At 51.1% G+C, this 16,620-nt stretch overlaps 1 protein-coding gene across 1 annotated transcript in view; it reads right to left on the minus strand.

Moving 5' to 3' along the window:
- Positions 1–15,183, minus strand: part of ATP1A2 (ATPase Na+/K+ transporting subunit alpha 2) — a 29,945-nt gene extending 14,762 nt beyond the window's left edge. The window contains exons 1-13 of the mRNA XM_054438131.1: positions 15,024–15,183; positions 9,925–10,029; positions 9,684–9,743; positions 7,511–7,714; positions 6,882–6,995; positions 6,508–6,642; positions 5,684–5,801; positions 3,115–3,383; positions 2,087–2,285; positions 1,848–1,957; positions 1,536–1,670; positions 658–847; positions 352–527 (exon numbers count right to left, since the gene is read on the minus strand). Coding sequence (XP_054294106.1) covers positions 352–527; positions 658–847; positions 1,536–1,670; positions 1,848–1,957; positions 2,087–2,285; positions 3,115–3,383; positions 5,684–5,801; positions 6,508–6,642; positions 6,882–6,995; positions 7,511–7,714; positions 9,684–9,743; positions 9,925–10,029; positions 15,024–15,035 — 1,827 coding nt within the window. The 5' untranslated portion in view covers positions 15,036–15,183. The remainder of the gene's footprint in view (positions 1–351; positions 528–657; positions 848–1,535; positions 1,671–1,847; positions 1,958–2,086; positions 2,286–3,114; positions 3,384–5,683; positions 5,802–6,507; positions 6,643–6,881; positions 6,996–7,510; positions 7,715–9,683; positions 9,744–9,924; positions 10,030–15,023) is intronic.
- Positions 15,184–16,620: the final 1,437 nt, after the last annotated feature.

Consider the following 16,620-nt stretch of genomic DNA (forward strand, 5'->3'; position numbering starts at 1 on the left):
GACAGAGAGAGTGGGCAGTAGTTGGGAAGGGTAGGACAACTAGGTCTCCAAGATAGGAGTGCCAGATTATGCTTCAAATCAGAATGGAAGGGTGCACATGCAGATGGGACAATGAGCTGTGCCAGGCAGGGAGAGGAGGGGGCATGGGACACTGGCCTCTCTGAGAAAAAAGGATGAGGGTGAGTGCTCTAAGGCGGGGTGGGCCTTTCCTTGCAGATGGACAGCTTCTTCTCTGAGTCAGTGGGAAGGAGGCCACCGTGGCCTGGGCCTTTCCATGGCAGCAGCCACTGCAGCTCCTTGACCTCTGGCACGGGGGAGGCTAGGATGGAGGGGAGGAAGGGAGGCCAGTACCTTGATGCCTGCGCTTCGGCACTTGCCCACAGCATCTGGCACAGCAGCCCGGGGAGGGTCAATCATAGACATGAGCCCCACAAAGCAAAGCTTCTCCGTGGGAAAGTTCAGCTCATCCGTGTCGAATTTGAAGCCCCGAGGAAACTTTCCAGATGGCAGATTCAGTTGACAGAATCCTGAAGGGGGGCAGAAGGGAGCAGTGAGATCCACAGAGTGGCTTCCTGGACGCCCCCACAGTCCCCCACCCCAGGGATGCCGCAGAGGCTTGGGAATCCCCTTCTGGGCCTCCTGTTTCTGGCCTCTCACCCAGCACACGCTCCCCAAGTCCCCCCAGCTCCATGTAGGCATTTTGAAAGGCATCTTGCATCTCCTTGTCGAGCGGGATCTCCTTGCCCTGCACAAGGATAGTGGAGCACCGGTCCAGAATGCGCTCTGGGGCCCCCTTCATCACCAGCACGTGGCTCTGGGGGCTGTCTTCTCGCTCGTGGATGGACAGCTGGAGAGACAACAGGTAGTTACAGAGAGGGCCATACTTGTCTTGGTAGCGCAGCATAGAGCAGCAGCTGGTAAGGAAACCATCTTAGAAAAGCAGCCCCAACCCACCAAAGATTGTCAACAAAGAGAATCTCCTTGTGCAGGGGGGTGTTTGGACCTCACAGTTCCAACACTTATAACCTGAGAGCCACCTCCACAGGACAGTCATTCATTCAACAAATATTTATTGAGGTCAGGTTAAGACAGGCACTGTGCTAGGGGCTGAACGGCTCCCTCCTCAGCATCCCCACCACCACCTGGCCTCAGGGGGCTTTACCTCTATGGATAATAAGGAATGCTGAGATTGCATTCTTGGCATTTAACAGCTGCCTAAAGGCTAAGGGGCACCATAAAGGAATTACAGAATTGTGGTTTCACTGACTGGGGTAGAAGAGTTGGAAGGCTAGGCCAGAGGATGCGGAGCTATGGGAAGAAGAGTTGAGAGAGTGACAGATTGTAGTAAGGGATGGAGTAAGGTTTAGGAGCTGGGGCTAGTTGCAATCAGACATGCAGTCATATGAGCTTAGCAGGGGGAGGGAACGTGACCCTTAGACACCCCCACTCCTCCTAGTGATGATTCCCCTTGGCTTTGTCCACCCTCACCCATTTATATCCCTCTCTCTTCCTCTGTCTTGGCAACCCTAGCAGACCTGGTACTTGTTGGTTGAGTTGAAAGGAATCTCTGCCACCTTGGGGTTTCTGTCTCTCATCTTCCTCACTGAGCCACAGGAGAGCTCGATGCACTTGAGCAGAGCTGACTCGGAGGCGTCACCAGCTGTGTCCCGCTGCCAGAAGAGACAAGAATTCAGTGTCAGCATGGGAGGGAAGGGAGTGGAGGATCAGGTGAAAGGGGCACTGAAACCCCCAAGGCAGCCACGTCATGTGAGAAGGAAAGCTGGGGCCAGCAAGAGGCCTCTGGAGACACCCCCAAAACATACCTGTTGTGTGTCCTGACCCCCTACCTTAGACACGGAGATGTTCTCCTGTCCTGCCTTGAAGACGGCGCGGTTGCAGAGACCAGCAATTCGAGACAGGGCCGTCCACGTAGGGGATCGTTTGTCAAAAGTGGCCCCTGGGAGGAAATGAGGGAGAACCAGGAGCGTGGCTCCCTTTAGAGCCTTTATCTCACCCACCCACCCAACCACGCCACTGCCCTCAGCGTCCTCTAATCCTATCCACCCCCTCTGGAGCACCCAATCACCAGACTGATCTTCGGTGGTGTCAGCCTCATGGATTTGGTTGTCGAACCACATGTGGGCAACAGTCATGCGGTTCTGGGTGAGGGTGCCCGTCTTGTCCGAGCAGATGGTAGACGTGGAGCCCAGCGTCTCCACCGCCTCCAGGTTCTTCACCAGGCAGTTCTTCCGTGCCATGCGCTTGGCTGTCAGGGTCAGGCACACCTGGTAGAGAAAGAGGAGAATAAAAAAGGTTAAGGCTGGAGCCAGAGATGGCCATAACCTTACCCTAGACCGTGGCTCCATTCCTCCTCCCCGATTCTACTCCACTAACTTGAATAGGTGGGACTTAGCTGTACATAATGAATGTTCAATTTCAGATGTGTTGAGATCATGAGTATCTGTTAAGATGAAATGCCCATTAGGGGGTTTAAGACATTTGACTAGAGCTCCAGAGAGGGCCAGAGCAGAGCTGAGCATAGGGATGTCCGAGTCATCAACACAGAAGGGACACTGGAAACTGGGAGGAGATTGGCTCTTGCTCAGGGTATAGGAAGAACAGAGCTGAGGCCTGAGAATCAGTGTAGGGGGAGCAGGAAGGGACAGAGGAGAGGAGAACCAGGATAGCGACACATCACAGCAATCAACAAAAGAGAGAATGCTAGGAGGGTGGACAGCAGTATCTGTTTCAGCAGCAGAGTTAGGGAGGAGAGCTGAGAAAAGGTCACTGTATTTGCTAGCTAGTGACCGGTGACCTTTGAGACAGCCTCTACAGGAGACTTGGCCAGAATGAGACCCAGACTGCTGGCAGATTGTGAGAAAAGGCAGCCGTGACAAGCTCCAAAAGAGAAATTGAGTGCCTAAGAATAGCCCCACCTGAGATGTTCTCAACTCACACCCTAAGCCATGTATTAAGTGATCTCTGAGTATCACATCAATATGTGACTCTAGGGGGAAAAAAGTACTGAGAAGCTACAAGCAACTGTGCCTCTATCACTTTGAGGAAAGAGTAGTGAGACCCTCCCCTGGTGGCACCTCAGCCTGACCCACTCACAGTGACAGTGGCCAGAAGCCCCTCGGGCACGTTGGCCACGATGATGCCGATGAGGAAGATGACTGCCTCCAGCCAGCTGTAGCCCAGGATGAGGGACAGCACGAAGAAGGAGACTCCCAGGAATACAGCGACCCCTGTGATCAGCTGGATGAAGTGTTCAATCTCCATTGCTATGGGCGTCCGCCCAACCTCCAGGCCTGAGGCGAGAGTAGCTATGCGGCCCATCACCGTCCGGTCGCCTGTGGCAATCACAATGCCCCTGGCAGTGCCTGCAACATCGTGAAACATCAGGTTGGGTGCCTTGTGGCTCCCAGGGACTGCAGTCCCATCCTATTTCCTGAGCAAGGAAAACCATCACAGGATAGGTGAGCCAAAGCCGCAGATCTGGAGGCCACATTCAGTAGATTGACCCCACTTGGCCTTCCTTTCCCTGGATAGATCGCCAATCCCTGAATCAATACAACAGCAAATTATTTTCTCTTGTACTCGAGCAGGGGGAGAAGCTTGCAAATAATCTCAAAGGTCAAATAGACGAGATTTGATAAATAAAAATTGCCTGTGACATTTTGGTAAAATCATTCCCATACTTGTATATTATGGGAATCACAAAAGTATATTATGAACACAAAGTAAAGCACTCATTATGGATTTTCCATTCAGTCTTAAGATTTTCTTTCTCAACATTAGGCATGAATCTCCATAGAGGAAGCCAGGCAATTGTTAACCCTTGTGTGACATTACAGGGGTCTTCCAGGAAGGAAGGGTGTTGTATTGAAAAAAGTATGCACATTGTAGCCAGCCAAATTTGGGTTTGAATCCTTATTTGAATTCCTATCTCAGTGCTGTTTTAATATTTAGGTGAGATCATGCTCTAATATACTTAGGCCAGTGCCTGGAACATAGCGGGTGCTCAACAAATATCTCATTTATTTCCTTTCCTCTTTTCAAAGCCAATTGCAGAGTAAGCAATAGGAGTATATTACTAGGCGTTTCTGAATAAATCAATTGTGGGAAATGGAAATTTCAAAATCTCAGTACATTAAAAATTTAGGAAATTTGGCCAGGCTCGGTGGCTCATGCCTGTAATCTCAGCACTTTGGGAGGCTGAGGCAGGAGGATCACTTGAGCCCAGGAGTTTGAGGCCAGCCTGGGTAACATAGTGAGACCCCATCTCTAATATACATATATATATATATATATTAGCTGGGTGTGGTATCACACGCCTGTAGTCCCAACTACTCTGGAGGCTGAGGTGGGAGATCACTTGAGCCTGGGAGGTCAAGGCTGCAGTGAGCTATGATTGCACCACTGCACTCCAGTCTGGGTGACAAAGCAAGATCTTGTCTCAAAAGCAAAACAAAAAACAAACTTAGGAAATGTAATGTGTGGTGATTTTTATTTGTACAGTTGGCCCTCCATATTCACAGAGTCCATGTCCATAGATTCAACCAACCTCAGATCGAAAATATTTGGAGCTAAATAAAAATAACAATACAACAATAAAAATAATAGAAATTTAAAAACAAAACAGTATAAAAATTACATTGCACTCCGTATTATGAGTAATCTAGAGGTGATTTAAAGTATATGGGAGGATGTGCGCAGATTATATGCAAATATGCGATTTCATATCAGGGCCTTGAGCATCCTTAGATTTTGGTAACGAAGAGGGTCCTGGAACCAATCCCTCATGGATTCCAAGCAGTGGAATTCCAACTTGTCGAAGAAGGAAAAAAAAAAAACCCAGAGAAACATAATACACTGAGGAGAAATGAGTAATGGATAGGGGAAGTGTGGACTGGGATATGAGGCCTCCTTTGCCCTATTTTCAGAGGCCATTGGTCTAGTGAGGCCTCTTTCTGTCTCTTCCCTCCTACTCCTTCTCTGATTCAGCCCTGATTGCTCACTGGCTTGACCACAGAGGGCACAGATTTCAGTTGTGCTTGGACCCCTGCCGTTAAGTGATGGCAGCTCTGGGAGTTCTTATTGACCTTTGTTTATCTCTGGAACCCAGAACAGGGATGGGGCAAACTGGGTAGTCTGTGCATGGTGAAACATGTCTTTTGGTGTAACAAAGGTTTAGAAGCAGCCTGAAAGTGTTCACCTGGCTGGAATGCCTTCTTGGCCCTCCCAGACCCTGGGGCCCTGGCCAAAGCAAAGGTTATCGAAGGAGGCAGCTAGGCCCAGAACCACAAGGAATAGAAGCATCAATCAAATCCAAAGACTCCTAAGAATCCAGGTTGGTTCTGAGCGTATGTGCATCTGTGTGTGCGCATGTGTAAGGGGTTCTTAACCCAATACCTGAAAGCTTTGGAATCCACTCAGTCTTGGGGTGGACAGAACAGAGATCTCCCTGGGGAAGGGAGATACATTTCCCATGGAGTCAGGCTGCGCCCAGTGAATACCCTGCTCTCTGGAGGGTGTTTCCATAATATTCAGGGCCCCCTGACCCCTCAATTGCCCCACCAATGGCAGAGCCTTTGCCAGGTAAGTACTACCAGAGCCCTTCATCCTGACTGTGGATTCAGGATTCAGACTCTTTCCTACAGGGGGCAGGCTGGCTTCTCACCTTCAACACAGTTGGTGGAGAAGAAACAGATATTGCGGGTCTCCAAGGGATTCTCATGGGTGAACTCGGGGGAGCGGGTCTGGGGCTCCGACTCTCCTGTTAAGGATGAGTTATCCACCTGAGGAGGAAGGAGTGCATAGTCATCAGACTGGCAGAGCCACTTGTATGCACCCAGCTGTCTCCTGAACCACCTCCAACCACGCTCAATCTTCATGACACGAGGAACAAAGTCACACTTGCCCTCATCACATATTTATGGCATTACTCATCTATTGCCCCTGCCCTGGTTTGGAATTCTGACTCCTCCTGACTTCTTATGTGACCTCAGGTTACTTGCTTAACCAACAGAGCCTCCATGTACTCAACTGTAAAATGGTGAATGTAAGCAGAATCTCTGCCTTGCACAACCACAGGCGGAGACAGTAACACTGTAGTTTATGAAAATGTACCTCCTGGGGTCATTCAGGATGCAACGTGTGTGGCCACATGCAGCGGCCCTGCATGATTACACCACTCTTTCAGAATTACATCAGATAGCACATCGAACATATATAAAGCAGCTGACACATAATTGGTACTCAATACATGATTGCTAAAAAGTGGACAACAAAGAAATACCTGGGGCATAGAGCATTCGTAACACATAGATGCAAGGAGGCACTGCACAAGCACCCCACACTGAGAGAAGGTTTAGCAGGGGCATAGGCATGGTGTTGACATTTGGACCTGGGTCTCTCCACCTTTAAACCTCACTGGGCCCCTCTCAGCTCTGCACACAGCCTTCTCCTTAGACTCAACTGCTTGCTCCGGTATGACCTCCTCACCTTACAGCCATGAGAAGAGATGATCCGGAGGTCAGCAGGGACGCGGTCTCCACCCTTCACCTCCACCAGGTCTCCCACCACCACTTCCTCTGCGTTGATCTGCATCTTCTCTCCCTCCCGGATCACAAGGGCTTGCTGTGGGGAGCCACCGGCAGCTCATGAAATGCTTGTCTCTGCCCCTGCCTTCTTCTCCTGCTGGTCTCCCACCCCGTCAAGCAGAAGGAGAAGCCCCATGAACAATTAGGTGCTGCCATGGAAAGCTGGAGGATCTTTTCTGTCCATCTCCATCTTAGAGCACAGGAGCTGACAGAAGATGAGCTGGACTCTTGCCAAAACCTTACACCCTAGCCCAGAGCCCAGCCCTGCCATATTACCTGAGGTACCATGTTCTTGAAGGAATCCATGATCTTGGAGCTCTTGGCCTCCTGGTAGTAGGAGAAGCAGCCAGTGACAATGACCACAGCTGCCAGCACCACACCCAGATATAGCTGGTAAGGAGAAAGAGTTTCAGGGACCCCCAACCCTAAAGGTGCAGCTGCCACTTGGGATGAGCAGGCAGTGCCATTCAAGATGACAGCCCAGACCTTTGTCTGTGACTGAGAGTGATGATGGTAGGGGAAAGCCCTTCTCACTAACCTCCCCCTTGATCTGCCAACCTCAAGCCTGTTAAGACTAGAAATGGGAGGGAAAGTCTTAGGAAGTTCCCAGGGTTAGGACTTTGCTAGAGGGTGAAGACCCAGGCATGCAGACAGGCTCACTTAAGCGGGGAGGAACAGGGAGAGATTGTTTCATTAATTAATGAGTATGTGAGTGTGTATGCGCTGTTGCGGGGGAGTACTTTACAGATATGTATAGAAGCCTCACCCCTTTCCAGACTAAGATGCAGGGGCATCTGTAGGACTGTTGAGTGAGGGCCTTGTTCCCTGCCCACCCCCCACTGTGTTGGGGGTTCAGGGTTGGAGGACAGTCACGGGCTGTTCCCGGGTCAGGCGTGTGGGCTCACATTGTCGTTGGATGGTTCATCCTCCATGGCAGCCTGGATGCCGTAGGCCAGGAAGCAGAGGATGGCCCCAATCCACAGCAGGATGGAGAACCCCCCGAAAAGCTGACGGCAGAACTTGACCCACTCAGGGGTTGTGGGAGGTGGTGTGAGGGCGTTGGGCCCATCTCGAGCCAGAACGTCCTGAGCCCGCTGGTTGGTGAGGCCCTGAGGAAGCAAGGAGAGGCATAGGGGCACGCATCCAGAGCCAACCCAGCCCGTCACCATGCCCATCCCTTCAGCTCCTGGGCATGGGAAGAATGCCCAGGTGGAAAGTCCCACCTAGTTGGAAGGGGTGGGGGACCATCAGGAGAGACCACATGGAGGAAGTGGCATTTGTGATGCAACTTGGAGGGCTTGAGGGCTGAGAAGGGTTTGACTGGGCTCGACCCCTAATTATATTGGATTGAGACAACACCTATGGTTAGGGCCATAACATCTCCCCTGGAGGCAGTCTGGATAAGCTCCCTGGAAAGACACCTCAACTGTTTTTCCCCCATCTCTCTTCCTTCAGATTATTTTATCAAGGATTCTAGGAGAGTCCTAGATTTTTTTTTAAGAGATGGGTTCTTGCTATGTTGCCCAAGCTGGAGTGCAGTGGTGCAATTATAGCTCACTGCATCCTTGAACCCTGGGCTAAAGCAATCCTTCCACCTCAGCCTCCCAAGTAGCTGAGACTACAGGTGGGCACCTCCACACCCTGCTCAAGTCCTACATTATTGACCATCAGTGTCACACAACTTTGGCGATCACCTGTCACTTTCCACAGAAAGCCTTGCCTGGCCCTATTCCCTCAGCCCCAGGCTGGTTCAGATGCTTCTTTCTGGTTCCCCATGGTGTTCTATACTTGATTCTAGAGCTGCACTCACCATATTGCATTGGAATCCTATGATTGCATTTTTTCTGCTACTAGACTTTGAGTTCCTTTAAAGCAGGGACCATTTCTTTTTTTTTTTTTTTCATTCATTCATTCATTCATTTAATAAATGTATATCCAGTGCCAGGCACAATTGTCACTCTGCGGATGCAGAGATGGACAAGACCAACAAAGTCCTTGCCCTTGAGGAGCTTATGATCTGGAGAGGTGACACACAATAAACAAATACATATTAGTACCAGATAGTGAAAAGTGTTACTAAGGAAAATAAAGTAAGGTAAAGGAAGACGGGCATAGAATTTTAGAAAGAGCAGTCAGGGAAGGCCCATAAAGGAGATATACACCCACTAAATATTTGTCTGTTTGTTTGTTTGTTTGTTTCGAGATGGAGTCTCACTCTATCGCCCAGTCTGGAGTACAGTGGTATGATGTCGGCTCACTGAAACCTCCGCCTCCTGGGTTCAAGCCATTCTCCTGCTTCAGCCTCCCGAGTAGGTGGGATTACAGGCGCCCATCACTGTGCCCAGCTAATTTTTGTATTTTTAGTGGAGATGGGGTTTTGCCATGTTGCCCAGGCTGGTCTCAAACCGCTGACCTCAAGTATCTGCCTGCCTTGGCCTCCCAAACTGGTAGAATTATAGGCATGAGCCACCACACCCAGCAGTTTTTGATTAATGACTTTGAAACAAATTTTTAATTGAAGAGCTTAGCAACTGACTGTACCAGTTACTGTTCATGTGACCTTGGGAAGTTACTCTCTCTCTCTGCGTCTCCTTTGTTTGATAAACAAGTCTGCAATACCTATCTCAAAGGGTTGTTGTAAAGATTAGAGAAATGTATGTAACACGTCTATCACAATGTCACATATGTAGCAGGGGCCCAGCAAATCACTGTAACCACAGGAATGGGCTGTCAGCCCATGTGTGTCAGCTGTCAGCTCTGTGGAAGGCTGTGTGCAACTGAAGTTGCCTGGGATATAGGGAAAGGCCCTGCCTGGAGGCCCTCTGGGACCTGGGTCATAGGGAGTCCTGGCTTCTAGGGTATACAGGGAGAGAACTTTGGGCTAGGGTGCAGGGGATCAAATTCTAGTTCTGGGTGTGCCACCAACTAGCCACATGTCCTTGGGCCAGTCCTTGTTTCTGGGCCTCAGTTTCCTCATCTGTAAAGAAGGCTGGATTACAGTTTTAAGGCTCCTGCCACCTTGATGCTGCGTGGTTTTCTTGCCTCTTTTGTTCCTTCCCTAGAAGCCCCTCCACTCACCTTGGACAGGTCCACTTGGTATTTGCGGCCCAGCTCATCCAAGGACAGCTTGTGGTCATCCTGGGGAAGGGAGGGTGAGTTACTCTGGGGAGGAGGTATCTAAGATGCATATGAGGGCACTGCATGGCACAGGGGTGAGTTGAGCAGTATGGGGGACACGGAGTTTCTCTGAGCGCAATGGGCTGCAGGGACAGCTCTCCCAGCGTGGGGCCCCTCCTCCACGGCCCAGCGGTTCCCTCACCATTGCCACCTCCTTCTTCAGCTCATCCAGTTCCTTCTCCTTCTGTTTCTTCTTGCCGCCCCCATTCTCTGCTGTGGTGGCGGCAGGTGAGTACTCACGGCCAGCCTGAGGGAGGAAGGGAGAGCCGGAGAGTCAGGGAAGAGAGGGGCTGGAGCCTCCATTCCCACCACTCAGCCAGGGAGCCCAGGCAGTGGGGGTGTGGGTTCAAAAGAAGCGGCTGCCTTGGGGGAGATGGGGGGATGGAGGGTGAGGGACCCTAGGCCCTCAGTTTGTAGACTATTGGCAGAACCAGGGGCTCCCATGTGAGTTTCAGAGAAGGGTGAGGGGCTCAGGACTGAAAAGCACCATTTGAGCTGTTTAATGCTTGGGCTTCTGCTAAGATTTTGTTTGTTGAAAGGACCCTGCTGCTAAATACAAAACAAAACAAAAATTTTGAAAACCTGTATCCTATACTATTTCGGAGAATTCTGGAAGGGAGTGGACAGGGTTTTATGGGGGGTTGTTGAGGGAGTAGAATCACTCTGTAGGAATGTCTTAGCCCATGGCAATTTTACTTAGAGAGGGGTAGAAATACTCAGGAACTTGGAGGAGTAAGAGTCTTTGGGGAGCCAGGGGGTTAGGCAGGAACGTGTCCAGAGGAGAGCCAGGTCTGGTGGTGGAATGGTAGGGATGGAAAGAGCAGGCCTGATGGACTGAGAGGAGGCAGTAGCTGGAGAGTCAGGGCATGTCCAGGAAGTGGAGACATGGGGTGTGCTGGGAGCCCTCTCCATCCTGCTGGGCAGGCCTGCCCGTTACTAGACGGGAGGCAACTCACAGGACTGGACCCCCAAAGCACAATTGGGTAACATGGGAAATGAGCCCCGTTTGTCCCAAAACATAAGAAATTGTATCTGAGAGTACATCTAAAACTACAATTTATATAGTTTTTAAGTCTAGACATTCCTGGGTCATCTGGTGAATCAGATGGACTTTTTTTTTTTCTTGAGACAGGGTCTCACTCTGTCACTCAGGATGGAATGCAGTGTGCAATTTCAGCTCACTGCACCCTCCGCTTCTAGGGCTCAAGCAATCCTCCCACCTCAGCCTCTCAAGTAGCTGGGGCCACAAGCATGCACCACCACGCTCAGCTAATTTAAAACAATTTTCTTTCTTTCTTTCTTTCTTTTTTTTTTTTTTAGATATAAGGTCTCACTATATTGCCTGGGCTCAAGTGATCCTCCCACCTCGGCCTCCCAGAATGCTGGGATTAGGTGTGAGCCACTGCGCCTGAGCAGATGGACATTTTAATTGTAGCCTTATGAGGCTCCTGATTTCCCCTCCACTCCAGCGCCTGTGGGCTCACCACCACCAGCCTTCCAGGGTCTCACAGGAAACTTCTTGGGGAGAGGGTGGGAAATCTTTCCTTCTAAGAGGAGGCCCTCTTGGGGTGATAGAATAGGATAGAGGCTGAGGAAGGCCTGGGTAACCATGAAAAGTTCCCAAAAAGGTACCTTCTTACTTCCTCTTCTGCCCCAGTCTTCTCTCCTCCCACTTCCCTCAGGGAATAGAGTCCTTGTCATAGAGGGGCTGCTCAGTTTTCACCTGGTGCCTGTTTCTCCACTGGATTCTGCAAAGTCTGCACTAGGCTTTCAGGAATTGGCTTTCCCACACTATGATGTAATTTTTGTTTCCCATAAAGAGTGGATACCTGGGTAGGATCCACAGCCAAGGTGTTTGCCTTTTTTTTTTTTTCAGGATAATGCAGTTTTGGGGGTTTTGTTTGCTTTTTAAAAAATATACATTTTTGGAGCAATTTTTTGGTTCACAGCAAAATTGAGTGGGAAGTAGAGAAAGTTCTCATATATCTCCTGCCCCCGCACATGCACAGCCTCACCCACTATCAACACCCTGCATCAGAGTGGTACGTTTGCTGCAATCATGAACCTGCATTGATACAGCTTTACCGTCCAAAGCCCATAGTTCAAGTTTGAGTTCACTCCTGGTGCACATTCTATGGATTTGGACAAATGTACAGTGACGTGTATCTGCCATTGTGGTATCGTATGGAATAGCGTCACTGCCCTAAGTCTTTTGTGCTCCAGGGTAATGCCTTTTTTACTTATCAGAGTCAGGAGCAATCCCAGAAGTATGGCAGCTGCCTTGTTCATAAGAGGTCACCAATTCAGCATCTTGAGAGGTAGAAGTCTGACCAGTACAATCAGAAGCAAGGGTAGGGGTGGGGGATGCAAGCAGAAGTCAACACTGTTGTTCCCAAGATACCAATGATTTAAAAAGATATGAGCTTTTGGAGGCTGTGTTGCTCAGAAGTTCTCTTCTCAGAAAAGGTGACCAGTAAAATCGTGGGTTTGTCTCCACCTGAAGCATCTGTGAATCTGGTATAATTTTGGCCTCCTAAAGGCAGATCTTCCTGGGGAGACCGAGCAGCCCATTGGAAGGGGTGGGGAAAGGCTTGTGAGTGGTTCTACCTCTGCCTTTCTCGGGTGACCTAAGAGGATTCATTTAATTGAGTGGATTGAAGTGCTTTAGATTCACTAACTGTCTGTGGTGGGACAGAGCTGAGAAAAGGATGAAATGCAATCAAGGGACCAGAGGCAAGAGATCAGGCTGGCTGAGCTTCAGTGTGACCCTCAGGAACTTCAGGGACAGAAGGGGGCCCGGGCATACACAGAGGAGCAGGGCTGGGTCTGTGGGCAGAAGAGCAGGGTGCAGAGGAATTTCTGTATATTCAGATGTGAAATAAATTTCATAAAAATTGGAATAAAATGCATGCTTTTTAAAAACTTGCTGGTCCATGCACTTTGGCATGCTGGATTGTGGCTGAGCTAAGCAGCTCCACGCAGTGCCTCGTTTTCCCAAGCTCCCTCCCTGCTCTCCGGCAGGCTTAGAGCTTGAAACACACTGCCCCTTCCCCCTCCTCCTGTCCTGGCAAAGATCTCAGGCTCTGCAGCCAGGAGCCTGCAGAGATTTGGGGCCAGCGGCTGCCCAGGCAAGAAAGAAAGAGAGGAAGCAAGGACCCCCCCAACCTCCCTCCGCTCCTCCCTCCCCCAACCACAAGTCCCCCTCTCTGGGTCTTGAATGCTGAAGGAGAACAGAGAGTCCTTTTTGAGAAAGCCAGAGGCTGGGACAGAGTGGGGGCAGCTGGGAATCCGCCAACGCTCCCCCCATCTCAGCCTCTCCGTGGCAGCTGGAGCAGGCTGGGCTCCCTCCCACCAGTGTCGTCCCTTCCCCCAGCTCCCACGCTGCCCTTCACAGCCACTGGGTAATGGGGGGACAGTTAAGCCTGCCTCTGCAGTAGAGATGCAGGGGAGAAGGGATTGGAGGAAAAATCATCCCTAGAACAGGTTGTGGGTAACAGATGCCTTCACCCTTCAGGGGTCGTTGGTAGGTTGAACTCCAAGCTCCAGGCCCTAAATACCCCCACCTCAGTTTAAACAGCCCAGATCTGCTCCTCATCTTGCTATTGCATCACCCACAGCAACTGAGGATGGTGATTAAGGGGAGTTTGGGGGTGCTAGGGGAAAAAGACAGACTGGAAAAGTCAAGGTCTCCTCACTTCCCAAGCAAGACCTCCTGATCTGGGTCTACCTTGCTCTAAGATGGAGCAGGGTAGGGGGCTACCTCCCCTCCTTCTCTCTTCACTTGGATGGGGGAAATGGAGGGCTTATCTGATCTTTTAACCCCTGCCTCTTCTCAGAGGCCCTGCATCTCAGCTGGGGATGCCCTTTCCATGGGGAGCCAGAGATGTCAAGATGCAGCTGAAGCTCCCAAGACAGTATATCTTCCTGCAGCTATGACCTCTTCCTCCATGAAGCCCATACCTCACAGCTCCTAAGGGCAGGCTCACAGACTCTCAAGCACCCCCACACAGTGACATTTATGCTTGTGCAGGCTTGAAGGCTTGTACATTTACAAATTTGCCTGCTGAGACACAAACACAGGTACTCATCCATGAGTAACTGCAGGACTCCCTGCCTATGGAGAACACGTGGTCAAGGACACACACTCACACACACACAGACACAGACACACAGATACATGCATGCACTCCAATTCTATTTATGGCTCCGATCCTAGCTCAGGAACCCTGGTGTCCAGGCTCAGGATTTCCCAGCTGCTCAACTCAGTGCAATAACATGTCCTTGCCCGACTCCTCCTGGGCCCAGAAACACCCACGGCTCCCCCTAGGCACAGTCTTCCTCACACCCTCCCGTTCCGCGGCATGCCCTTTCCCTCTGTGTCCTCTTTTGCCAGTATTCCACAAAAGGAAAGCAGCCAGGCACAGCATGTAAAAGGATTGGGCCACTCTTCTCCATATGGGAATTTCATTTCCAAGAATTCAAAGCCCTCTCCCTGCCCGCCCCATTGTGGTTGTTAATCTTCCTCTTGGTGTAGCCATTGCTGCAGAATGCCATGGATGGGTGGACTGGGGGGGTCACTGTCACCAGCTTCTGGGAAAGTCCTCAAAGCCCATGGCTTGGAACCCACAGACAATGCTGCTCGGGACATCCGGAGGGGTGCTGGGGTGGGGGCTGGGGCATCACTCTTCCTCCCCACACCCCGCCCAGCTCTCCTTGGCACTCAGGGCCCCTGGAGCTGGTGTCCGGAACTGCTTGGTGACTCTGGGAGCTGGATGCTCTACTGCCCCTCTCTAACCTCAAAATGGACCCCCAGCCTCTCAGGCTAGGACTCCCAGAGGAATGGATATTTTCTGGAGGTGGCAAAGACAGGAGGACTCGCAGTGCCAAACATCCTTTCAGCTGGGAGGCCGGGAGATGCAGTGAGAGGAGGGACTGCCTCAGGGAAGAGCTAGAGATGTGGGAGTGGGGTGGAGGGAGAGATGGAGGGGGCTTGTGTGGTGGGCTGTGGGTCTAACTGTGGGCAGGGGGCTGGGGCGGGCAGAGGAGAGGAGAGCACTAGGGTATGTGACCGCCGTGGGATCTGTACACGCATTGATAGTTTGGAGACTGTTAGTTTCAAGTTCAAAGTATCCCACTCAGCTCCTCTCTCCCGCTCCTTCCACATCCCATTCCCACTTCATCCTTCCTCGGCAGCCTCCCTCACCCTCTAGAGTGTGACCCCTGCTCTTTAGGGATACTCACCCCACGGCCCATCTTGGGGCAGAGTGGCTGAGGGACCTTAGTGGGAGAGGTCACCAGGAGGATCCCAAGCCCACACCAGCCCGTCTGGGACAGTCGGAGACCCTGGCAGACAGAGACAGCCAAAGCAACAGGGTAGCTTTAAATAGGTCCTTCTCCCCCTCTCCCCCGCCTTCCCCTCCTCCGAAAGAAACGTTTGTTGAAACAGGATCCCTGAGGACTCCTCCCCTCCCGCCCCTTTAGCCACTGGTCCTAGACAGCCCATTTGTCCCACAGCATGCCCCCCCCCGCCCCCCGCTCCTCTCAACCCCCTCTGTCATGTGGCACTCACAACTGAGAGAGGCTGCAAGGGAAGGGGGCCCGGGTCCCAGGTTGGGGGGTTATGCCCCCTAGGATCTGGCTGAGGGGGAGCAGTTGACTCAGAATCCCAGGATGACAAAGACCATGTGGCCTAACTCTTCTTTTTCAAGTGGGGAAACTGAGGCTCAGAGAGATTAAACAATTTGAATTGATAAGACAGAGCCAGAACTCAGGTCTCCTGAGTCTACATCCAATCTCCCAGAGAAAGAAAGAAACATAGACTACTCTGTTCCTTCTATTATAGAGGTTGCAGGGACACTGAAGCCCAGAAATAGAATTTGAACTGAAGGCTGACCTCTGCACTTGAGGCACCTGGAAGGGGGGCCCAGGAGGAGTCAAAGGTGGCTCGGGAGGCAGCGGGAAGTTTGGAGATGGAGGCAAGAGGGTGTTCCCAAATGCTGCCAGGTGTAACCTCTCCAAAGTTTTGAAAGAGAATCAAGACTCTGGTAGGGAGGGGCAGGCCAGGGCTAGAGGGGAACGGTGGGACTCCTAGCAGGCATCTGATGACATCTCTGGTTTTGTTTACCCCTCGTTTATCGTTTCATTGCTGTTGAAGAGCTCTAGACTGAATCTATGCCTGAGTAGAGTAGTGACAAGGAGAAGTCAAAAGAGAAAAATACAGAACCTCTAAGATGTGTGTGAAGGTCAATATCATAGCAAATATCAGACATGTGAAGGAGAAAGGAGAGCAACTGTTTCCTTCTTCCAGTGGGGAAGGGGAAGCAAATCTGCAGCATGCAGGACTGAGGCTGGAGAAGAAGCCTCTCTGCAGTGAAGTGGGGGAGACTGAAAATGTCTGAGGAGTGAGGATGCCCATCAGAGTCAGGAGCAATTCCAGAAATGCCTAAGGCTTTGCCTGGGGATGGAAAGGGTATCTTTAACCTTATATCAGCTAGAAACTGGGGACAACGAGATGACCCAGGACAGGACCAGCTGGTCTAGGGGTGTTGTTGCTGCTCATTTGATGAGAAAACCAAAGGATGAGGGCCACAGAGAGGAAGGGGAACCCAGAAGGGGCAGAGAGAAAAGAAAAAATTCTGCTCCCGCCTTCTACTGGGAACAGTCAGAGGACAGGATTCCCCTGGAGTACCCCTGTTTCTCTGGGCACAGAGATGGAGTGAGGGGAAGCCAGCGGAGTCAGGCAGGTCTAAGTGTCCTGAGTGCAAAGAAAGCAGAGAGGAAGGGAGGGAGGGAAGGGGGGCTTTGGCCAGAGGCCTAAGGTGTCTGCTGGCTGGGCTGG

The sequence above is a fragment of the Pongo pygmaeus genome, chromosome 1 (genome assembly GCF_028885625.2).
Source record: "Pongo pygmaeus isolate AG05252 chromosome 1, NHGRI_mPonPyg2-v2.0_pri, whole genome shotgun sequence".
NCBI classification, from domain to species: Eukaryota; Metazoa; Chordata; class Mammalia; order Primates; family Hominidae; genus Pongo; species Pongo pygmaeus.